At 51.6% G+C, this 23,027-nt stretch overlaps 8 protein-coding genes across 8 annotated transcripts; 3 read left to right on the forward strand and 5 right to left on the reverse strand.

Moving 5' to 3' along the window:
- The first annotated feature begins 182 nt into the window (after nt 1-182).
- Nucleotides 183-1,111, forward strand: STEHIDRAFT_147032 (uncharacterized protein). The gene is made up of 5 exons (XM_007304067.1): nt 183-296; nt 358-434; nt 509-573; nt 639-827; nt 919-1,111. The coding sequence occupies exons 1-5, from the start codon at nt 222-224 to the stop codon at nt 975-977; spliced, it is 465 nt and encodes a 154-aa protein (XP_007304129.1). The 5' UTR covers nt 183-221; the 3' UTR covers nt 978-1,111.
- A 793-nt stretch (nt 1,112-1,904) lies between these two features.
- On the forward strand, nt 1,905-3,019 carry STEHIDRAFT_131071 (concanavalin A-like lectin/glucanase; the record flags this gene model as incomplete). The annotated part of the gene is made up of 4 exons (XM_007304068.1): nt 1,905-2,242; nt 2,345-2,415; nt 2,517-2,750; nt 2,838-3,019. 4 exons carry the CDS (start codon nt 1,905-1,907, stop codon nt 3,017-3,019), a joined length of 825 nt encoding a protein of 274 aa, XP_007304130.1.
- Nucleotides 3,020-3,232: 213 nt separating this feature from the next.
- On the reverse strand, nt 3,233-8,015 carry STEHIDRAFT_139322 (AIP3-domain-containing protein; the record flags this gene model as incomplete). Its single annotated transcript, XM_007304069.1, has 4 exons — nt 3,233-5,116; nt 5,177-6,897; nt 6,999-7,177; nt 7,875-8,015. 4 exons carry the CDS (start codon nt 8,013-8,015, stop codon nt 3,846-3,848), a joined length of 3,312 nt encoding a protein of 1,103 aa, XP_007304131.1. The 3' UTR covers nt 3,233-3,845.
- A 2,196-nt stretch (nt 8,016-10,211) lies between these two features.
- On the reverse strand, nt 10,212-10,526 carry STEHIDRAFT_30717 (uncharacterized protein; the record flags this gene model as incomplete). The annotated part of the gene is made up of 1 exon (XM_007303859.1): nt 10,212-10,526. A coding segment is annotated over one exon (315 nt), but the record flags the coding sequence as incomplete, so codon positions are not given.
- A 530-nt stretch (nt 10,527-11,056) lies between these two features.
- Nucleotides 11,057-13,089, reverse strand: STEHIDRAFT_121370 (uncharacterized protein). Its single transcript, XM_007304070.1, has 9 exons — nt 12,975-13,089; nt 12,635-12,860; nt 12,469-12,495; nt 12,330-12,408; nt 12,166-12,274; nt 11,741-12,094; nt 11,602-11,634; nt 11,428-11,534; nt 11,057-11,371 (listed from the first exon to the last, which is right to left on the reverse strand). Exons 1-8 carry the CDS (start codon nt 13,004-13,006, stop codon nt 11,471-11,473), a joined length of 924 nt encoding a protein of 307 aa, XP_007304132.1. The 5' UTR covers nt 13,007-13,089; the 3' UTR covers nt 11,057-11,371; nt 11,428-11,470.
- A 191-nt stretch (nt 13,090-13,280) lies between these two features.
- Nucleotides 13,281-16,989, reverse strand: STEHIDRAFT_168424 (uncharacterized protein; the record flags this gene model as incomplete). The annotated part of the gene is made up of 12 exons (XM_007304071.1): nt 13,281-13,330; nt 13,389-14,236; nt 14,296-14,430; nt 14,489-14,817; nt 14,877-14,927; nt 14,977-15,622; nt 15,674-15,779; nt 15,993-16,128; nt 16,193-16,217; nt 16,275-16,687; nt 16,834-16,855; nt 16,928-16,989. 12 exons carry the CDS (start codon nt 16,987-16,989, stop codon nt 13,281-13,283), a joined length of 2,823 nt encoding a protein of 940 aa, XP_007304133.1.
- Nucleotides 16,990-17,470: 481 nt separating this feature from the next.
- STEHIDRAFT_156731 (uncharacterized protein) lies at nt 17,471-21,463 on the reverse strand (the record flags this gene model as incomplete). Its single annotated transcript, XM_007304072.1, has 13 exons — nt 17,471-17,526; nt 17,582-18,432; nt 18,492-18,626; nt 18,684-19,012; nt 19,064-19,111; nt 19,170-19,809; nt 19,866-20,121; nt 20,180-20,318; nt 20,375-20,399; nt 20,462-20,883; nt 21,020-21,041; nt 21,133-21,228; nt 21,324-21,463. The coding sequence occupies 13 exons, from the start codon at nt 21,461-21,463 to the stop codon at nt 17,471-17,473; spliced, it is 3,159 nt and encodes a 1,052-aa protein (XP_007304134.1).
- Nucleotides 21,464-21,932: 469 nt separating this feature from the next.
- Nucleotides 21,933-22,821, forward strand: STEHIDRAFT_147037 (uncharacterized protein; the record flags this gene model as incomplete). Its single annotated transcript, XM_007304073.1, has 2 exons — nt 21,933-22,402; nt 22,618-22,821. Coding segments are annotated over exons 1-2 (612 nt in total), but the record flags the coding sequence as incomplete, so codon positions are not given.
- Nucleotides 22,822-23,027: the final 206 nt, after the last annotated feature.

Raw genomic sequence — 23,027 nt, forward strand, 5'->3', positions numbered from 1 at the left:
TGAACTCTAACTCTGGATCGATATTCGTGGAAGGACACCGTTTCAGCGCTAGCGACGATGCCTTCTCGGCGGTGCATACCAGTTCTACCACTCGTTTGAGGATGGGACGGGTATATAAGCAGCGTTGATTCTGTGAAGGAAAACATCGGCCACCGTCGTTTCTTCTCATTCTCACTTTCTCACTCTCCCATTCGTCCCTCCATCACTTCCGAATCGTCACCATGTTCGCTAAACTCGTCCTCGCCGCCCTCTCGCTCGTCGCTGCCACCTCAGCTGTCACTGTCGACCCGGCGAAGGTTCGTTCACCTCGCTCTCTTCTAGTTGTTCATGGGCTGACGATTCGAGGGTGCTGTTCAGTGGTATACACTCTCAACGGGCGGATCGACCTATCTTGATTCTACGGACAGCGTTCTGATGCCTCAGTCGCATACGGAGTAAGCACTCGCCGATGTTCTGGGCCCCCAGTGTGGGTCACTAACGATGAATTTCGTTGTCCTTCGATTTGTAGTCGCAATGCTCTCAATTCCGGAAACGACAAAGGCGTCCGATTCAGATTCCCCGATGGTCTCCCAGGTATACTGCCCCTTCTACCCCATCACCCCTTCGTCACATACTGACTCCACCCCTCTCATTATCAGGTCGTGTCGTTTGCGCAGCCCACAACGACCACTGGGTCGGGATTGCCCAGGGCGATAACGTCTACCTCAACCAATGGAGCACCAATCTCGACTCGGACGACTGGCTGGGCACCGCTGAGGCTGTGGGCGACGGTATTGAGCTGTATTATTCGGACGGATATGCAGGGACGAATACTATTGGGACGCCTGGTGAGTCATTGATTTCCTTAAATGTTCTATGGTCCAGGTGATGTCTTTCTGGTGCTTACCAGTGGCTGCCATTTGGTGGTGTGTTTTGTAGTTACACAGAGCGAGGCGGTGACGTGGGATGTCATTGAGATTAGTGCGCCTCAGCTTTGAGTTGAGCTGGTGTACGGTGGGGATAGGCATGAGGATGTTGTTATGGAGTGCAGCATATATCTAAATTATTAGCATATATTTCTTTCCTGCTCGTCAATGACTTATTACGATGACTTTTCTTCGCTATCGAAGCCCTTCACTGACCTTTCCCCGGCTCCTCTTCGTACGTTCAACAACATACATTGAAGAATATACCCAAAGTGAGGCGTCTGAGTATACCGACTTAGTTTAGAGGCGTTGACCGTGTGAGAAGGGAGGAATTAAATGCAGTAGTGTGGGTGAACGGTGCCACCGCCACTCGTGTTAACCGTCGGCGCTAACCTTGAATTCCGTCGTGTCGTCCTTTCTCCCGAACCACCATGTATCGTTCATGAAGTCACACTCGAAAGGGATCCGATGACTTGCCTGCGATTCTAAGATCAACTCTCTTGACACACTGTGATTCTCTGCGCGGTCAGACGCTCTTGTTGACTGGTCTTGTGGGCTTTGAGATGTGTCTGCTCTGAGTCCGAGTCGACCAGCCCGAGGGCTTATCGCTAATGCTCTCCTTGAAATGCATTTTGCCTGGCCTAAACCAACTACAATATCACAGTGACATGTCTCAAACAAAGCCAAGATAATGAGTCTTTGTCTCTACAATCCTAGAAGCTCGATCAAGTTCAACATAAAACTACTTCCGTCCACTGAATGTCTTCACGCCCAACTTCAACCCATTCTCATCTCATCTCTTCCTCTCTCCCCTTCGACCTCTTTCCTTCTTTCCTTCCCGCCCATCTCATGTTTCTCTTCAACTCGTTCCTTTCCCTGTTCACTCTTTGCTTGGCAGCGCAGGCCGCTACCATTCCCAGCCATGTCCGCACTCAGACAGAATCCTCGTCCGAAAAACACACCACAGGCATGACTGGCATGTCCATGACTGGAATGACCATGACCGCCCACACAAAGACCCACAATCTCCCCGCCGCCGCCAAACCTACCCACACTGGCAGCAAAGCGCCCTCCTCGCCTCCTGCCTACTACTCCCACTACTCCCGCTCCTCATGCACGCCCTTCAAATCGACCTTCGGCTCCGGCTCCGTCGGGTCCAAGGGCTCTTCCAGCTCCTCTGAACCCTTCGTGGCCGTGAGTCCGGACGGGTCGTGGGCGCTAGGTTCGGGTGGGTTGGAGCTGTATATGGAGAAGCCGAAGGGGGATGTGAAGACGGAGGGCGGGATCAATGATGTTGTGGCGGATGGGGCGACTGTGAATTCTACATTTACGATGCTGTGAGCTTTTCCTTTCAGTTTTTGCACACACTCTTTTGGTTGGTTGCATGGATGGATGGGTTCGCTAATTGGGTGTCGATTTTGTTCGGTATTCGTACATAGGTATGGGAAGGTCACGTTCGAGGTTCAGTCGCCTAAGGTCGCAGGCATGGTCACCGCCGTTATCCTCATCGGTACGTACCACAAATATCTTTTCTTCCCCCATTCCCCATTCCCTCTCCCTCTCCCTTACACACATCTTCACCCACTGACTTACTCACTTCCTCCAAACCAGCTGACGAACACGACGAGATCGACGTCGAACTCGTCGGCGGCGACGCCTCGCACTGGCAATCCAACATCTACGCCCCCGCGCCGACGGACACCGAACCGCTCTGGGGCGTCTTCGGCCAGGTCGAGGACTACACGGACGGGTCGGTGGGCGAGATGCACTCGTATACGATCGATTGGACGGAGGACAGGATCGTATGGAGTGTGGATGGGAAGGCGGTCAGGACGATCAAGCCGGGTGTGTAGCTGTTTATCTGTTTCTGCGATCTTGATCATTGAAGTGAGAGTGAGAGTGAGAGTGGTGAGCTGATATTCTGCTGTGTAGATGAGACGATGAAGAATGGCGGGATGCATTATCCCCAACATGCCGCGAAGATCCAGCTTGGGATTTGGGACGCGAGTAATCCGCTAGGGACGTCGCAGTGGGCGAAGGGACCTATCGATTGGAATAAGGCTCCTGCGAAGATGACGGCGGTTGTGAAAAGCATCACTGTCGAGTGTGCTTGAGGTTATTCAGCGAGGCTTGTTCCTTCTTGGGCTTTTGCCATTCGATTCGATTTCGGTCCTAGCTTTTCATCTCTATCGCACCGTTCGTTACCGCATCCACGCTACTCCTCTGTTACTTGATATCGATACCCCCGCACACTACTCCTTACCTATACCCAACCTATATAACATCTTACAATAATGTCCTGTCATCACACGACGTCCATAATGGTTCGAACAACAACTCAATTGAAAATTGATCGGGAGACTAAGACCAAGACTGGAACATGATATGGAAACATGGAAACATGGAAAACAATGGAGAATGCAACAGATCCGGAAAAACGAGTGGGTGAGTCAAATGGTACACAACACGACACGACACGACACGACATCATGAATGATCCTGGGAAGCACAGAAACGCAGTGGGCAGTGAGAGAAAAGTAAAAGTAACATCGAAAGGAGAAGGAGAGACGGGGTGGTTATGTGTGTATGTACGTTGGCAAATGGCAAATTGGCAATGTATCGTCCGAATCGGGTGGTAGCAGTAAACGTGAGAGTGAGAGTAAGGATCAGAGACGGGTCCACCGGAGAGGAAGGGATCATCAATCGTCCACGTCGGTCACTATTAATCAGCCTAGCAGAGGTATAGATAATGCACGGAGAAGAAGAAACGCAGAAGGAATTGAGAAGTGGAAAGGAATGATGAGACATTGAGAGAACACAGGGATACATGTGTGCGACACAAGCAAAGTCCTTGGGAGGACACCCATTGAGAACCGGGACAAAAATCAAAAAGCAAAGAGAGAGGGAGAAAAAGAAAACGAGCTAAACAAGGAGTGTTGGTTAATCATCATCAGGATACGTCTCCCCCGACGGCGAACTCGGCATACTCCCGCTCCCACTCCCACCACCACCGTCCCCTCTCGCACCCCCATTGAACATCGCTCTCAGCGTCATGTCGTTCCTCTTCTGCCTCACCCTCTCTGCCTCCTCTGCCCCACCCGTCATCTTCAACTTCTTCCCGCCCACAAATCCTTTCAACTCCTCCTCGAACTCGTCTGACCTCCCCGCCAGCTCCTTCTCTCTGGTCCTCTGATTCGCAGCGATCGCCTTCATCCTCTTCTCCGGATCCACCTGCGCATTCTGTAACTCCAGCATCACAGTACTCAACCCCCCATGGCCCTCCTCCGGGGGTGGCGGTGGCCTGTACGACTTCAGCTTGACCCCCTTCGCCGCCGCCTGCCCCTTCAACGAAATCACCTTCTCCACATGCCCAAAAATCTCCACCACGGCCTTATGGTCCTCCAGCAAATCGCCCAAGAACTCCTCCTGATGGTTCAAGAACTGCTGCTCCTCCACAATACTCTGCAACTCCTCACCCCACGTCTTCTTCCACATCGGCTTGATCGTCTTGATGTGCTCTTTCAGACTCTCCAGCTCCGCCGCCATCGCCTCCATGTCATCCTTCACGCTCCTCAGCACATTCGACTTCGGCGACACGTTCCGCTTCAGCACGTCGTCCTTTACGCTCTCCACAGTATCCTGCAGCTCCTCCATCTTCGTCAACACGTTCTGCGAGCGCAGGTCGAGCTTCTGTTTCCCTGTGTCGATGTAGGCCCGCGCTCCGCTAACCTGCGTCGTCGCCATCTGTCGCACCTTCTGCGTCTGGGTCTTCAACGCCCCGAGTGATTCCTTCGTTTGTTTCGAGAACTCGGTGTAGAGCTGTCTCATGATCCCGAGATCGCGCCTTAAGTTCTGGACCTCGTCGAATTGGGTGCGCAGATCGCTGACGACCCGGTTGGAGTACTCTGACATGATCGAGGCGCCTGTCATTTGTGGTTGGAGGGGCTGGGAGGATATGGACATGGTCATCGCGGACATGGGTGTGGATGTGTCGTCGCGCGTGTTCATGCGGGAGAGACGGCGTGCGACGGTTTGGAGTTGACGGTCTGTCGGTCGGTTCGCCGGGGCGGGTGTTGGGGGATCCGGGAGAGATTGGACAAGAGAGGGACGGGGTTGAGGGCGGGAGTCGGCGACGGCTTTGCGGAGGTCTCTGAGCTCTTGGGATAGGCCTGAGATCTGGATATCAATATGCTGCTTGATCTGGTCCAGAGCTAGCGAGACAAAACCGTCAGTCGGTCAGCTCATTTGAGGAAGGATAGTGAAAGACTCACGTTCGATATTGAGTGAAAGCAGCGAATTCTGCTTCACCTCGTCCATATCCTCCAACTCATACTGCACTCCGCTGGATGGATCACGGATATAGATCGCTGGAAAGTCTTCCTGGCCAGGGTTATAAGCGAACTTGTCCACAAACAACATCCTCAACGAGCCAAACGTGAGCCCAGGCTCGATCATCGCCTTTTTCACCTCTCTCCCTACTTGCAGGAAGGCTTTGATGGGACCTTGGTCTGGCGTTCCGTCGGGCGACGACGCAGGTGGGGGACGTTGCTCCGTGGATGTTGATTCAATTGGCACTGATGGGATTGGTGCTTGAGCGGCGGTTGAGGGAGCTGGAGCCAGAGAAGCTTTCGTGGGCGAGGGTGTCCGTGGCAGCGGAGGTACAGGCGGAACGAACTCTTCATCCTCCTCAATCGGCGACGGCTGCCTCGACCTCGTCGTGCTCCTCTCCCGTCCCCCCTCCCTCTCCCTGTCCCTCTCCCGGATACGCTCTCGATCGCGCTTCTTCGGCGTAGCTGCAGCATCACCCTCATCGTCGCCCTCACCTTCATCCATCTCCGTCAACACCGCCAACTCCCCCGGCGTCAATATCCCACTCCCATTCGCCACCAAACTCCTCCTATTTGATCCTCCATGTCTCTCACCCCCACCCCCACCTGCGCCGCCTCCTCCGCCTCCACCGCCACCTCCCCCCATGGACCGATCCCTCGGCCCACCCGCACCCGTCATCTTCGAGATATTATAAGTCGAGAACCGCTTCGACGCCCTGCGTTCCAACGCGTCCGATTTCTTGAGTGCAGCCAGGGAACTTGCCGCGTAGAGATTATTCGAATCGAACGCGGGTGGTGGGGGTGGCGACGTCGACATCGGACGGTCCGGAGGTGTAACGGTTGGTTCGGGGGAGACTGAGAGTACCACCTCCTCTCGCTCTCGCTGGGCATCTCGATCGCGATCCGGAAAGGAAGCGGTGGGAGGGGGTGTGCCCTCGTCTACCACGACTGCTGGGGCGGTGGCGGTGGAAGGGACGGGCCGATCGACGAGGGAGTATCGTTTGACGCTTGCGGGGACTTGGACTTGGGCCGTTCGAGGTGTTGTGGGGAGGGGTGTGTTCTCTGGATCATTGCCGTTGACGTAGGGAGCTGACGATTGACGCGTGGAGGTTGGTCGTTCGGGGGCGGTTGAGGCAGGAACTGAGGCAGGTGGAGGCGGTGGTGGGGGGGAGGTGACTCTGTTTGGATCGGGTGCAGGACCGGGTTGAGATTGTCCGAGACGTGGTGAGAAACCGCCGATGAATGCATCGTCTCCATTAGTAGAAGTCGGGGAGAACTCCTTCCGCCTTGTGGATGTCGAAGACGTATGCGTATGTGCGCTGCGCCTCGACGATGAAGAGACGACCTCTCCACCATTCGAAGTAACGGACGACGCATGACTTCTCGTCGTGTCTCTCCTCGACGACGACGAAGTCGAAGCGACCCTTTCCGCCCGCGATAATCGCCCACTATCTGTCCTGCTATGTCCCGAACTCTCTGACCGGTGTTTATGGCCCGACACGATCTCTCGAAATACCGATTGTTTGCCCCTCAGGCCCGTAAGCAGCGCAGTGATGATAGCTCGAACTTTGGGCAAGTACTTGTCCAGATTCTGAGTCGTTGCGTCTTCGGAGAGACAGTCCTCTAGGACGGCCCGGAGGTCATCTGGGACACCCATAAGTTCGCTAGATGAAACAAGGTCAAAGGCAGAGAAATCAAGGGGGATAGGAAGAAAGAGCGCGTGAGAAGGTGTGGTATGGATGGAGGCAGAGTGGGTCGTACGAACGACATGTCGATGTTGTAGGACGCGAAGGCAGACACGGCGCCATTGAAGTCGTTCCCCAGACGGACGTAGACGTCGCTCACTTGACCTTCCGTGGCTTCTTGGTTACTCCATTTCGTGAGCGCTTCGAGGAGCTGTTTGATGGATACGAGGAGGCGAGTGACGGCTGTTTCGACGGCGGGCTGGGCGGCAGGTGAACGCGAGTCAGTAGATGGGGATGACGCGTCATGATGTGATGAAGGGAATGCACAAAGCACAGAGGTGGAGATAATTCGGGTAGACCGGCCACATAGGCGCAGCATACAGCTCATGGGGGTCCAGTAAGGGATGACAACTACCCAAGCCCTACGCCCGTATGCCTCGCACTGTCAATATGTAGGTTTCACAGCACGCATATGCATGCTGTCTATTTCCATCTGAGGCGTCAGGTGCCACTCGGTGTGGCCGATAGTTGAGATGATGCTTTGCTTTGCGGCTTGCGCGACTGGCATACGCAACACTTGCGCATAGAGGAAGTACGAATGACTTGGTCTGGGACACGACTGGAATTCCACCAGGGCTCTCGCCCACAGGAATACGAAGCAAGTACTCAGATCGATAACTTCGCGCCGGGATTGGAGATATTCTGGGTGAGAGCAATCGTCTCGACCAAAGACAGTAGCATTTTGACGTTTCAGATCTATCCTCTCCAAAGATGGGTATGACGAAGAACGAAAACAAGACCTAGGATGGATTACGCAAAGACGAAGGAAATTCCCAGAGAAATAACGGGTACAAAGCCGTCAATTGCCACGGCGATTCTCGGCCTACCCGACCTACCTTCATGAACTCTTCCCAAGAAATCGAAACAAAAAAAAAACAGCATAAACCAACACTTACATGTTTCCCAGCTCTTGCGCGTTCCCTATCCCGCTCACTTCTCGAAGATGTAGACGATACAGACTGCTGAGTCTCATGGCGTGACGGATGACCATTGTTGTAGGAAGACGTCGAGCTCGGTGGAGGCGGTCGTACGGACATCGTGATGGACGTCGAGGACGAAGGAGAGGATGAGAGATATGCGAGGAATGATGCTCTCGAGGATGGTGATAGTCGAGACGCTCAATTGTGAGCGGAATGTTACGTAATTCATATCCCTTTGTTGTTCTTGTCTGGCCGCGTAGGGTTATCGATCTCGGCCGCAAAATTGAGACAAAACTCTTGTTCGACGACGACCATCTATCTGTTTCCGGAGCAGGCTTTGTTCTGCTCGTATCATTGAGACTTTCTATTTCCGTATAGTGTGGACCGTGGAATTGTCCATGGTCAGAGATGTCTCTTGAGGATGCCGAATATGTCTTTCAACTCGAAATCTTCTCGCCGCTGGTCAGCTAGGGCTTTTCTTCTGTTCTCTCATGACAAGGGTAACCGGTAATCGGTGACAGTCGTGAGTAATTACATCCCCCAGCCAGTTCTCTGAAGTTGCCTCATCCTAGACGTTACTACCCCTCTTCACGAATCTGTGGGACATGCTCACACACTCAGTTGAAGCCATTGACGGTTCTGGGCAAATTTTAGCAGAAAGGGGCATAAGTAGGTATCCCTCATGGATGGTACAAGCTGGAGATATCAACTCAAAAGGTGAATAAAAATCAAGGGGGATGTGCGTATCTCGCTCTCTACCCACAGAACGCCCTCGACACCGAGACCCCTATTCATGCATAGTCGACTCAAATGATAACGATGGGATGATGCATACAACGAAAAATTCCAATCCACGAAGTAGTCTCGAGTGCGCAACAAGTCAGAACGAAGACATCACCAGCCCCATCTATGATCGTAGACGTCAAGATCGTCGGAACGATCACTATAGTAACTTGAATTATAATCCTCGTCATATCCATCTTCGCTCAAATTTTGGGTCCTGTTATCCCACTCCACCTGCAACACGACCTCCCTCAGATTGCCCACCCAGTCTTTGTGAACAGTGCAATTAGTCAGCGAGAGCCTGTGTAGCGGTCTGCCTATGGCCTTCCGCTTCGATAGGAGGTCGACAAGGACTTCGTGGAATGGTTTAGAGTGACTAGGCGAGTACTCTCCGACGTTCACTCCGCAGAGGTCCAGAGACATGAGGTTTGGAAGAAACACCTGGGCGATGGATGGTCCAGCCATGGCTAAGTTTTCAACCTCGCTGTTACGAAGTGCAGGAAGTAACGCGCAACAAACTTGAATCGAAGAGCTGTTTTTTCCTTGAATCAGCACGTGCTGCAACTGTGTGCACGGCCAGAGCGCGTCAATCCATTCGTTTTCGAGAACTACACCATACACGTCCAGGTATAGCTCCTGAAGATCGCTCAGGTCGAAAAGTGCCATTAGGGCAGGCCCAGACACGCTGTGACAGTATGGACATTCGAGGTCCAGAGAAAGCGCCGCCGTTTCACGATCATGGGAGAAGACTGGAGTTCCCGTGTCGGGCTGTCTTCCGGAGAACTCCCAGGCCATGACCGCAACAGAGTCCCTGTCCTCTACGAATATTTGTAGAGTACGGACGCGCGGCGATGTTTCTACTCGTATGTGAGGTATCAAGGCGGCGAAGAGAATCAATGGGTGATTCATTGTCGTCGTGTACCTATCGCGGTCTCGTTCGGCGATCTGTGAGTTTATTTGTAGGCGTGTGGTGCACGGTAAACTGAGGTGTCGAAGAAGAAATGCGCAGTCGGCGGTGAAACCATGAACACGCAGCTTTGCGAGATGCGGTAGTGAGATTGACAGTGTGCTGGAGGTCACCGCAGATAGTTCCTCCGTAACATCGGGAAGGCAGTTCTCTAAGTCGAGGGACTCCAACCGGGGAGCGGCTTTCAGCATGGAGAAGAAATTATCACAAGAAGGTGGTTGCGTTAGGTGCTCGATGGACAGATGGACGACCGTGGAGAGCAGTGGGAACGCTGTCGATGAAAGGTGAAAGCCGCGTAGCTCGATCGTTCGAAGACGAGGAGCGCTTCCGTTGAAAAAGCTGGCAGAGCTCGTTTGAGGTGCATTCCGGTTTCGTGAAAGTATATCGTTCAACCTTAGAGCGAGAGTTTCCAGGACCGGTGCCGGCTCGGCGATATTCACGATGTCGGCCAGCGCCACTGCGGAGTTCTCCATGATGTCGAGTTCTCGTATGTGAGATATGTGGTTATGTACGACGTTCCGGATTGTTTCACTGTCTACATCAGTCCGAATTCCAATTTCAGGGTATTTAATGGATAGTGGTACCGCTTTTGCAAGAGAGGCCATCCGCTCAGCCCATTTAAGACCAAGAACGAATGAAACTTTCGTCCAGAGTGTCGGTTCCGCAAGCGCGACGTGACGGAAATGCGTAGAGACATGCAATATGCGTATCCATCCGAGCGACGACCGAGGACCCGGTGGATGAGCAGCGACGAGGAACCAGAAGCAGCGGGCCAGGACTTCGGATGGCAGTCGACACGGGAAGGAGAGAGCATTACGACGCGACCGGATCGAGGACATGGCTAGTGCCATGGCTTCGACTTCATCGTCCAGGATGCGACGAATCCCATCGCGGAGGGCTTGTGGGCTACTCTGCGTTGAAACAAGGTCGAGGGGAGCAAGCCGAGTATTGCTCGTAGTCACCCAAAAGCCCTGTGGATCAGAAAGTGTCTGAATTCGAAGAATCAACATTCAATAGTGAATGTAGCGGCGAGGAAGACGAAATCACTTCTTCCATGCGAGATAGAACAGAATACATGCTGGTGCTTTGTGTTCGACCAGATGCTCCCCGATACTGTAGCGGTCTAACCGGTCAAATGTGGGACTGCCTGCTGTTTAAATGATTCCCTACCATGTTGTTGATCTCTTCAAAACTCCTATCTAGGCAACGGTGGATTGTATGCCACAGGCGACGCGTATGAGGGTTGAAAGCAAGTACAATGGCCGACGTAAGCGCCGCCGCCGCCACATAAACTCTTCCTTCCTGGGAACCTCCGGCGAGTTCCCATGCCAGGCTGCCGATTCCTCCGAGATAAGCTTCTCACGGTGCGACCAAGGGAGAGACAAGAAAGGAACCCGGCATAGTAGAAGGCATCAGAGGCTACTTTATAACCTATGCAAACGAAGGAGGGGGAATGGATGGGTGTATATTGATCTATGAACGTGGCCCAGAATGCACGTATAAGTACTCGCCAGCAGCAAAGAACGCTAGCTGCTCTTTTCGTACAGAAACACCGTCCAGTCGTCGGGTCCATAGACATCGCCGTGCATGTATAAACCCCGCTGATTGATGGATATAATACGAGACATATTGGAGGTGGCAGCTTGTTGTACAAACAGTGAGGCTGGCAGTGGATACATTGGTGCGCTTTTGTTCTTCAAGAAATCATACACAATCAAGTCCTCTACGTGCTCGGTCAGAAAACATAACGCCCGTAGTATATAGAAGTGGAGCGCTCACCTCTCTTACAGTCGTACATAACAAGATATATTGCATACAGAACTCACGCAGGCGTCTGAGAAGACTTCTTGCACCATATTTTGTGTCTTGGCCAATGCTCTTTTTGGCTGATGGAAAAATACGTCGTCAGTCTATCACTTCCTCAGATATTCTACAAAGTGAAGCATGACTCACCATTCTTTGGAGCAATAATACACGAGCTTGCACCTACGACGCGAGATCAGCGTACGTCAGTTGAGATGCGCAATCCACTATGTACCCTTCCCGCACCACCGCCACCGCCACAGGATCACGACCCAAGAACAAAACTGACCTCGAACAAGTCGCCAAATCCTTCTCCTTAATCGCCTCACAAGCCGCACATTGTCTTGCGTTCTTCTGCTTCCAAGCCTGCCCATTGACATCCGGTCTGATCTCCTGCTTTGTCCCCTGCACCATTTTCTTCACATCCTCCGATATCTTCTTTGCGCGCGGCCCTTTCTGAGCCAACAGGTTCTCGACTTTCTCGACCTCGGAGGGGAGGATCGATGGAACGAAATTGCTGGAGTTGACTTCGATGATTTGGGGGAGGTTGTTCGGTGTGGTGGTAGGCGGGGAATCGGAACGAGTGAGCAGGGTTGGGTCAACTCTGTAGGCGTGGTCTGGAGTCGTGTACGTTGCCCGGACCCTGGTTGAAGGTACGTGTTGATTAGTAGTTAGCGGTCAGTAACATAAGTGTGGCGAAGGGAGGGGGCGTACCAGTTTGGCGGCTGGTCATTGTGCCAGAGAAGCGTGAGGAGAGAGAAGAACTTGTCGGCGTGATACTTCGTTACCGCGGCATAGTCGTGGTGTGAATAATTTCCGCAATCTATCGGTTTAGCATAAGTATGGTCGAGAATCGAGAGTTGATGTTCAGGACATACTGCAGGTCGAAGGGAAGATCATAACGAGGAAAAAACGCGTGGTGGTCATGTCGGTGAAGCACAGATGACCCCAGTCTCGCTGTTGATGCCCATTTCAGTGCTGAAGACCACATCAACAACGATGCTGGGTTACACTCACCTGACGTTTAGCCGAAGCTTTCACGATCTATTCACAAAACCATCATCAGGAAATATTATCATGCATATCACTCCACAGAGTCAGTTTACTTGCACGCAACCAAGGGACCATCATCAAAACAGAAGCGTCGAAACAAAGGGATCACAGTAAAACGCGGAATACATACCTCATACATATACAAAATTGGTGTCCACATCTGTCTTATCCCCTCCGTCTGCTTCAATACGATCTGCCTCGACACAAAATCGTCCCTCGACAAATCTGGCACATCCTCGGGGTCCTTGTCGAACTTGCGCGAGACGTCGTTCATCATGACTCCAAAGTCGCGGCATTGGACGAGGCGCGTGGTTGCGCAGGTGCCGGAGGTGTTAATCATCATGAAAGGGTTGAAGCTTTAGAAGGTTTTTACGGTGTCGATGCAGACATTGGTGGCGGACAGGAATTTGTGGTGCAATTGTGTGGTCAGTGAGTATTGTTCGTTAGGGGCAAGGGACGATAATGCGCACTATGGAAGACCGCTAAAGATTGAAGGATCCATGATTGACGCGCTCTTCAGACGGTTTGTATGAGACTATAGCTTAAGAGTGATTTGTATTCGTCTTTGTTGAGGTTAAAGGTCGGTGGTGGTGGTTCACGTTAAAGGGGTGCGCACGGCGAAAATTTGACATATTGGTATAGGGACCTGGCGCCACAGTGGCGACACTAGCGGAACAAGAACTACATATGTCTTACACGACAACACCTACGACAACAAAAAGCTACAAACACATTTTATACCTTACAGAAGAAGCCATTGAAGCCTTGTTTTAATTTTACGCCTCCGTGATTTCCTTCCAATTCTTCGCTTCATCCGGCATAGACACTGAGATCAACCCGAGTTAATACGCTAGTCCCACAGTGCAAGAGAACGGCGAACGAACCTATCTCCTGCGCATCAAACCTGTAAGACGCCATGACCCACTTCTGCATCTTCATAATCCTCATCCTCTTTCTGCTCATCCTCCACCTAATCACACCGTCCCTGACATCGAACCTCTCAACCACCGTCATGATAAACAACTCCCCCTTTCCCGTGTACTTCTTCTTCCCGTCCAAGATCTGCGGGATGTTCGTGATAAGATCTATCGCATTCAGGTTCTTGGAGTACTTGTAGAAGATGAGAGATATGACGGGGATGTGCGATGGGCGTCTCGGGGCTGACGACATAGGATTGAACGAGAAGAAGCTGAGTTTTGTCTCGAACAGAGCGATGTCGGAGTAGGATACGGAGAATCCTGGAGGTGGTGTGAGCGAGAATGGAAGCATTTCGTACGACGTCGCCAAAATAGTCTCCAAGTCGATGAGCCACGGTTCCAAACATACTTTTCTCTTCACCACTCGTCTATTCAGCTCAGAGGTCGGAATTGGGAAGTTTCCAGTGTACAGAGCTACGTCTGTGACCACCGAGTCCGAGAGGACACTCTGCAGAAAGTCGGAGAGCCAGTGGGCGGGGAATCCGACGGAAATGAGATGGATGAGGAGATGAACGAACGCTACGAGGTTGTTTGGGTAGCGGACAGACATCGGTGCGCCAAGGTCTCTAGCGGCAAGTAAAGTAGCGAAGAGGACGCGGATGAGCCAGGCAATGAGTTCGGTACGGGAAGCTAGTTCTGCGAGTGGGCGGGGGAGCGGTTGCGAGCCGAGATTGATGATGTCGAAGTTTGGTGACATTGAAATGACGTGACAGCCAAGGTATCGGGGTACATCATGGATCGTCAAGAGGGTGTAACTGAAACAGGAGAAAGAGTCAAAGGTGAAGACAGGACACAGGAGCTCGAATGGACCTACGTATAGCAGAACTCGTCATTATTCCGGAAGATGGGAGAGTTGAGGAGACAGTTTGCAGCAGCCGAACAATCTGGGTACGTTTGTAGAGCGGGCACGACATGTACTGCCGTATTCAATGGCCCATGTGTATAGTCCCTGATCACCAACTCAGTGAGCGAGGGCACAAAGCGATGAAAAAAGATCGTAGACGCACGGAACATTGCTTTGCCATATCCTCGTAAATGCCCTCGGGAAATGAGCTGGTCGGTGTTGATCGCCAGACGTCCGCATCTTCAGCACTTCCTGATTGAGTTCTCCACGGAGGATCTCGAACTGAATCTTGCCCTTCAGCGCTTTCAAACCTTCCAGAACAGCATCGAAGAAGATAGTCGTGACTGAGTAGGCGGGGCAGTCCTCGACGGCTTTGCTACCCAGCTCTGTCTGTAGGCCCATTCGGACGTTGAATCCTTCAAGAGCGGTGATCGGGTCGAAGCCGCTATAGTGAAAGGTAGGGTAGCCATCGCCTTCATCGTAGGATATGTCCTACCGGGCAAGGAAATGGAATGAGTGTTGTTCATGACGAGAAGGCGAATGAAACATACGAAGAGAGATGGATTAGGTTTCCAGTTATTTGAGATGTCGTCCCTTCGTGCCTTGGTGAGAGATCAGCATTAGTCAAGATATGCGCTGGAAATCACGAACCTCGATGAGAAGTTGGGCCATAGCTGACGATTGGGCTTTCGGCGCCACACGATGAGATTTTTGAATCTCCTGTAACGCTCGGATATCCTTCCACCCTTTCGCCATCGCCGAATGTCGCGAACGTAGCTCTGGTGGTGGCATGAACGCCCTCACGGCCTTATACAACAGTTTTTCGTTAATCAAAGCCGCCGAGTCCGTCCCCTTGCTGTCCATCCCTTGATCCTTCAGGAACTCGATCAAGTGATCTCTTGTCCGTCTAATGAACTTAGCCTTTCGAACGGGATCCGTAGGAACAGTCGGGTATTCCTCGTCCAACATGTTCATTCCGATCTTGACGATCTCCTCGTCCGGTATCTTTTTTATCTCGGCCGCGGGGCCTTCGTTGAAGCGGTCTTCTTGACCTTGATAGGCCGGATAGGCACCAGATGTGAGATTGGCATGATTCTGGTCTCTACTGGCCTTCCATTTCTCGTCATTGTGGTGCTCGAGCATCTCATCAGAAGTCTTCTTCGGGCAGTTGGCGATCCAGTAGTCTAGTGATTGAAACAGCTCTGGAATGGACGCGGAAATGACATGGATCCAGGAAGGAAGCAAGGGAGGGGAAGCGGAGAGCTGTTGGCGTAGGTCTTTGATGACCTGCATGCATCTTCGAAAAGTGTTAACGATAGTCCCGCAGAGGTTCAGAAAAGATGCATACCGGTCAAAACAGTACGAAGGCATAATCATAGCCGTATAGACATAGAAAAGTGCCGCCTTGATCTCTACTGTCTCGTTCGGAGTATGATTTCCGCTCAGCAGTTCATCTAAGAGCATAAGAGCCATTAAAATCACGAGACAAGGTTGTCGGGTGGATATCGAGTAGGGTTATGTGCACTTTAACCTTGACCTGCTTTGCTTTGGGAAGCTTGACGAAGGCTCTGTGAAGACCGATAATAGATGCAAATACATGTCGGGCTGTTGGCGCAACGAGAGATTTCTATGAGAAGGAAAATTGAAAGATGGAAACCGGGTCATACCATCGCCTACACCGCCAAATAAGAACGAGATATTCGACAGTCGCTCGGCTGAAAAAGTCTGGATCTTCAACGGAATAGGTATTTTCTCCTCCGTTCCGTAATCATGGATGATTGACATTGGATCGTCGTGGGATATCTATTTGCCCACGACGCTCACTACAGGTCGAGTGTGTTTGTCTCAAAGCTGGGAATACACATACCGAGCAATATTCGCGCACTCTCGCACTATGTTGTATGACCATAAGTATTGCGCGGGTAACTAAGCGCAGACACGTTACTCACGGTGAGATCTTGTACATTGGCAGCCGAGCCAGTCTCTCCCTCCCCATACCCTTATTCTCGGTACTCTGCTCGATCTGACTCTCATCCGCACCCCACTCATCCCAAACCCTGCTGACTTCTTCCTTATCGGACTCCGTGATCAATTTCTTCACCTCTGAGATGGTCGAAGCAGCGCTTTCAGACTGTACTAGTCGATAAGAAAGTCCTCCGGACCGAGTTCCATACCGAAGTGTCCTTGCGAGGCGTGTAGAAAGCCGGTCTATGAGTGCGGTGTTTCGCGGCTGAGTTTCTGCAAGGAGCAGTTTCAAGGAACGAAGGGTTGCGAGGAAGCAGGCAGTATAGTCCCCCGATTCGTACAGAGCTGCACTCAGATTGGAGGGGTATACAGGGTCATTAGGTGCGAGTTTTTCTGCCTGAATAGATATGAATTAGTAAAACTCGTCGTGTGGCACCAGGCCGCGAAGTGGAAGGGATGTAATTCTGGATTGCTAACAAAAACCATTCAAGAGGCATCACGGAGAAATTGCAGTCTTTATGAACATTACAGACAACAGCTTACCTGCGTATACAGCTTCGCAGCCCTAGGAAGATGCAACGGTTCAAAGTCAGTACATAGAGTCGGAACAAGGCTAGTTGCACGGCAGGATACTTACTCGCAAAATTTACCACGTTTGAACTGTAAATTACCCCTCTCCTTGAGCTCGGATGCGCTCATTAGTACACTTATAAGTAAATCTATGGCAGTCTTGGTGAGAACGAGTAAGGGATGGAGGACAGAAGGGACGCGTCGCGTCGCGTCAATTGACACGAAGATTTCGACCTCCGAGGCGGCATCTGCCGCGCACAAAGACTTGGGTGGCACTTGGACCCATGTGGCGTTCCTTCATGAGCAAGATAGCGCCAAGATAGTCTCGAAATCCAGACTCAAAGATCGAGGAAAACAATCGTTGCGCCAAGATAGCACATGTATGTTGGTTGTGCATGCACGGAATAATCATTCTCCATAACACAGTGCATCATCCTGTTCTCCTGCGCTCGTATCAGTGGACCTCGATAGGCTTCTTCCAGCATAGAACGCAAAACGCCTTTGTTCCGACTAATTTTGAGCGTGTGGAATACATGAGGAGTGTTTTTTTGAGGGAGGACAGAAAAACGGAACTTGTTCTGGGTAACATTCAGCATTAAGCAACCCGGAATTATCTGAGGGACTCGTCAACCTCCTTCCAATTCTGTGCACTATCAGGCTGTGAAACTAATAGACCAGCGTCACTACTAAGAAATGATCTGAAGTGGGAACCGAGGCGTACCGAATTCTCTGGCATCAGATCGATACGAAATCATAACCCAGCCCTCTATCCTCATCCTGCCTATTCTCTCCTTGCTCATCCTCCACCTCACTACACCGTCTTTGATACTGAACTTTTCCACGACCGTCAAAATATGCAACTTTCGTTTCGTCGTATCGATCTTCCCTTCCAGTAGATCCGCCATCCTTGAGATGAGCTGCGCAGGACGGTCATATTCTCCAGGTTCGAAGAACATGAGAGAGATTACCGGCGTATACGGATTCCAGCGCGGTAGACTTGTCATAGGATTGAAGCTCTCCGACTTGATGGTCGTCTCGAACAGGCCGATGTCCGAGAACGTCATCGAGAAGTCTTCTGGGGTGGAAAGAGGGAACGGGATCGCCTCGTAGGACATCGCGAGTATGGTTTCGAACTCCACAAGCCAAGGCGATAAATATATCTTCCTCCTCGCCACACGCCTGGTCGCCTCCGTGACAGGTATAGGAAGCGTCCCAAGATAGGGAGCTACATCTGTTTCAACCTTATTGTTGAGAACTTCTTGGAGGAGATCGGACAGCCAGTGGCTCGGGAAACCGACAAAGTGTAGGTGAATCAAGAGTTCGATGAACGCAACGAGATTGTTGGGACACCGTACGGAAGCGGTGCCCTTGGGGTCGTCCATAGTTCCTGGGATAAGAATGCAGAGAAGCATGCGCATCAACCAAGTTGTTAGCTCGGGACGGGACGCAAGGTCGTGGAGGTCCCTGGGGAGCGGCATAGGCGAAAGGTTGATAATGCCTCCATTTGGCGCCATCTGGAGGACGCGGCATCCAAGATAGCGTGGAACGTCATACGTCCTCAAGAGAGTGTAGCTGAAATACACGAAGACGATCAGTGTCATGAGGGCAATGAAATCTATAGTAAGACATACTTATGGCAAAATTCTTCGCCATCCTTCCATGTCGGCGTATTGAGGTAACAATTGGCTCCAGCAGAGGATATGGGCTCGGCTTCGAGGGCAGGGACGATATACATGGCTGTGCTCAGTGGGCCGTGGGTATAATCCCTGCGTTTTATAGATTTAGACTCTGAACGGAAGGAACGTAATATACCTAGGACTTACGGAACGTTACTCAACCAAGCTCTGGTGTAAGATCTAGGGAAGTGGGTCGGTCGGTCTTGGTACCCGACAGTCCGCATCCTCAACATCTCCTGGTTGAGCTCGCCACAGATGATTTCGATCTGTAGTGAGTGACCGAGCTTTCTGACGGCGGCAAGGAAGGCCCCGAAGAAGTTCCAGACGATGGAGTAGGACGGGGAGTCGGGGACGATGTTGTGGCCAAAGCCTCGTTGCAAGCTAGAACGCACATTGAATGTCTCAATTGATTGTATGGAGAGAAAGCCACTGCTGCTCAATCCCGGATATCCAAGATAGGACTCGTGAAAGATATCCTGTCGGAAATTTTACGGGGCGAACGTGATTGAAATAATGATACGGCTCACAAATAAAGATGGGTTCGGTCTCCATGTCTTCTTGGTTTCTGCGTGAGCCTGAATAATGGTACACCATCAGTGGTGGATCAACTGCCAGGCTTGAAAGCTCACGAACCTTGGTCTTCAGTGCTTCGAGGACAGATCTCCTTGCCTTGTATCCAGGCATCCTGGGTTTCAGTTCCCGATAAGCTTTCCATAAGTTAACGAACGTTTCGTGCTGTTCCCAGAGATCAGGTGGCGGCACGAATGCCCTCGATTCCTTATAGAACAGCTTCTCCTGCATCAGCGGTAACGAGTCTAGGTAGGAATTTTCTTGATACTTCAGATGGTCCACGAGACGCCCCTTTGCCTCCCTGATAAACCTAGCCCTCTTCGACGGCTCATTGGGAACTGCGGAATAAACTTTCTCGACCCCTTCTTCCTGGAGCATCAAGCTTTCCATCCCCAATATATCTTCGTCGGTTTGAGAGTCGAGCATCACCCGTACTGACTGACGAATTCGATGCAACCGTCCTTGATAGATAGGTGATTGATCTTGGGAGCGTAGGCGGGCCATGGAGGCCTCGTAACTGCCCATGTCGGCATCATGTTGGTGGAGCATGAAGTCGATATCCTTCGTAGGAGAACAGGCAAGCCAATGGTCGAGGGAGAGAAGGATGGCCGGAATGGACTCGGAGCTCACATAGATCCAGGGAGGTAGGGATGGAGGTATGATGGATAAGTTTTGTCGAAGACGTGTGACGGTGGCCATGAGCCTGTTTGATGCGGTCAATCTCGATGAAGCAAGCATATGACGGGCAATCGTACACACCTGGCATAGCAGTACTGTGGCACTATTACCCCGGTGTAGATGTAGAAGATCGTTGCTTTGATCTCCAACCTGTCCTGAGCCTCGCAGTCGTCCGAGATCAAGTCGTTCAACAGTATCAGGATGCACAGATCACGGGCGAGCGCGGTCGATTTTATATCGAGAAGGGTGAAGTGCGCTTTCAAGCTCGCTTGTTTAGCCTTTGGCAACCTGACATAGGCTTGGTTGAGACCAATGACAGATCCGAAGACATGTCGAGCTATACCGCAAGTCGGTAAGTTTCTCGTCGGGTATGAGTTCGATGAAGATAAACACACCATCGCCTACCCCTCCTAAAAGGAAAGCTAACTTTGATAGACGCTCCTCGGAGAGAGACTCGAGTCTCAATGGGGTCGGAGACGCAGGATGATCATGAGCGTAATAGTCAATGATAGACATAGGATCATCGTGAGAGAACTGGCCACGATCGGAGATCAGCCTGAGCATCGCGAAGGTGAAGTACGGCTACGCACAGTGTAGTATTCCAAAGCTGAATCACTAGCGAAGAACCAAAAGTGAGACGGTATACAGGCTATAATGAGCTTCGAACGAAGACTCACGCAGCTAGTTTGAATCGAGGTAGGCGAATAAGCCTTTCTTGTGCATCGTGGGATCCTTCAACCGTCTTCGCTGCGTCAGCTCTGGCCAGCTCCCATTCTTTACACGCCATCGCTATATCCACATTTCCAGCTTCACTACCAATCTCCTCTAGATCCTTCAAACTAACTTCAATAGCTGAGCTTTCGTTGGAAGTGGTCTGATGCGGAATGCGCCCCGACCGAAATCCATAACGTAGAGACCTAGACAAACGCGCACAAAGGCGCTTGATGAGCGTGTCGTTCCTCTCCTCCACCTGGGTCTTCGTGAGCAGTCGGAGAACTTGAATTATGCAAGACACGCATGCTTCATATTGGCCAAGTTCGTACAGAGCGGCGCTGAGATTAGAAGCGTATGTCGGATCGTTTGGGTCGAGTCTTTCCGCCTGCCATCCAAAACAGCGTATCGATCAGCATCTGATGAGGCATTCTCCGCATAACACTCGTTGCTACAACTCATTTCGTATGAACGGCATGGATTTTGCGCTCGAAGATGATATATTATCGCAAGGAAGAACCTACAGCTGTATAGGATTGAGCAGCTCTGAAGGAGAGAGGTCGCGGTGGGAGCGGATTCAGTCAGCAGAGAGCGCGAGAGACTTCACCAGGCGGACATAAATAATATGCTCACTCACTTCTTGAACCGACCCGCTTTGAAGTGACCATTGCCGAGTTCCTTCAACTTCAATGCGTCTTCAGCCATACGTTCGTCTAGGACTTGCTCGTATATCCTGCTAGTCGGAAGGTGATGAGCAAGAAGAGAAAAGGTGAAGTTTTACGCTCTCACAGTTCACCACGTTATAAGTGCTCATGTGTTCAGATATACGTCGCACGACCAGCAGTTCGAATTCTATTGTAAACTCTGGTGAAGGACGCAATGAAGTCGGTAAATCCGAGTTGTCGGCGCGTCACAGCTTGAGTCAAGCCCGGTGGCATCATCTCGATGTGGCGCGCACTCAGCGGCATGAGGCACGAAGGCAGCTCAAATCTATCCATTGAAAGCGAGAACATACAAGCACGTTACAGAACGGAGTATGGGTGGTAGAATGAGCGCCAGATGCAACAGGATGCCTAAGTGCCAGCAGACATGCGGGAGGCGCCTTGAGGACTCCAATGAAGAATATTCGCCTGCAACAGAAACTTTGACATAATCGGTGGAATGAAGTCCAGATAAGTCTTAGAACCGGCACATCTTGAAGCTTGAAGATTGAAGCCAAAGAATCCAGCTACTATGAGCACATGCCTGAGCACTTTCGAAGGAAGCTGAGAGGAGAGCTAAATCCATAAAAGGGAATCAAGGCGCGCCGGCGGGAGATCGACGGAACGGAGCACGCGCTCGGCGAAATTTCCACGTGGGTTGGGGAAATATAAGCCGCATCCCACGGAGAAGGTTGCCTTGTTCCCTGCCAACGCTTTGCTGATTTCTTACAGCTCTATCGTCATTTTCGACGGTACTGGACGCTACCTTTGACATTTCGGACATAACGACTTTACGATGGACCATTACTCTACCATATTTACAGCAGGGCTCGTCCCATCTCGTCCTTCTTCCCCGTATCACCCCCCTGCATCTCCCCGCCGAAAGCAATCCCTGCCAACGTCTATGCTCACCGTAGACTCGACGACCAACTCTTTTCATTCCTCAATCGATGGTGCTCGATTTAATGGGTCGCTCGACCTAAGTCCTATACAGCATGGGTTCACAGAGAGGCACGACGAACTCTACTTTACTCTCCAACCGATTGCACGCGACCGGCGCGACCTTCGCTCTTTCTTGTCTCTGGACTTGGCGGAATCGCGCGTACTTCGTGACTCGATGTCTTCGATGTCTTCTGTGTCTTCCCGACGTGATCCTGATCCCATCGCTGTCGCAGCACCACCGTCACCGCATCTTCTATCTTCATCGTGAGTGCGTTTTCTCTTGTGCTTTTCCCATCAATGGGTGCGCCCACTATCAGCCATCTTTTCGCCACGAACGACAGCAATAATTGTTGTCGTGTGCATTCTCGGTTTTTGTGTGGCTTTGATGAGTCGCGAAGTCACGAACAATGTCGGGAGATGATCTTTCCTTTCTTGGTTCCCCGCGTTCTGATGGCATTCCTACTCTTACATACACACAGGATGAATACCCTCTATCCCCAAGGGTCCAACTCACCTCATTACCTCTCACCGCTCCCATCCCCTTTGTCCCACTCATCGTCACCCTCTCGCCGGGCGGTTTCTAGGGACACCGTTCGAAGACTTCCTTCGCCAAAACCCGCCCCTTCTACGCACCTCCCCGACACGCCACCTACCCCATCGCAATTTCTCTCCCCATCCCGTACTTATCCCACCTCAGCTTCATCTACCCCTCGAAGACTTCACCTGAACCTCCCGTTTGCATCATCTTCGACGACATCTCTCCCTAATACCCGTGTACCTACCCCAGTACCCAATTCAAGACCTTCATCGCCCTTCGCACGCCCGAATGCCCCTGTTCCGTCGCGCTCTAATGCTCGGGTCAATCTGTCGCCTCTGATCACGAGTACAC

This window comes from Stereum hirsutum (genome assembly GCF_000264905.1).
Source record: "Stereum hirsutum FP-91666 SS1 unplaced genomic scaffold STEHIscaffold_7, whole genome shotgun sequence".
Taxonomy (NCBI): Eukaryota; Fungi; Basidiomycota; class Agaricomycetes; order Russulales; family Stereaceae; genus Stereum; species Stereum hirsutum.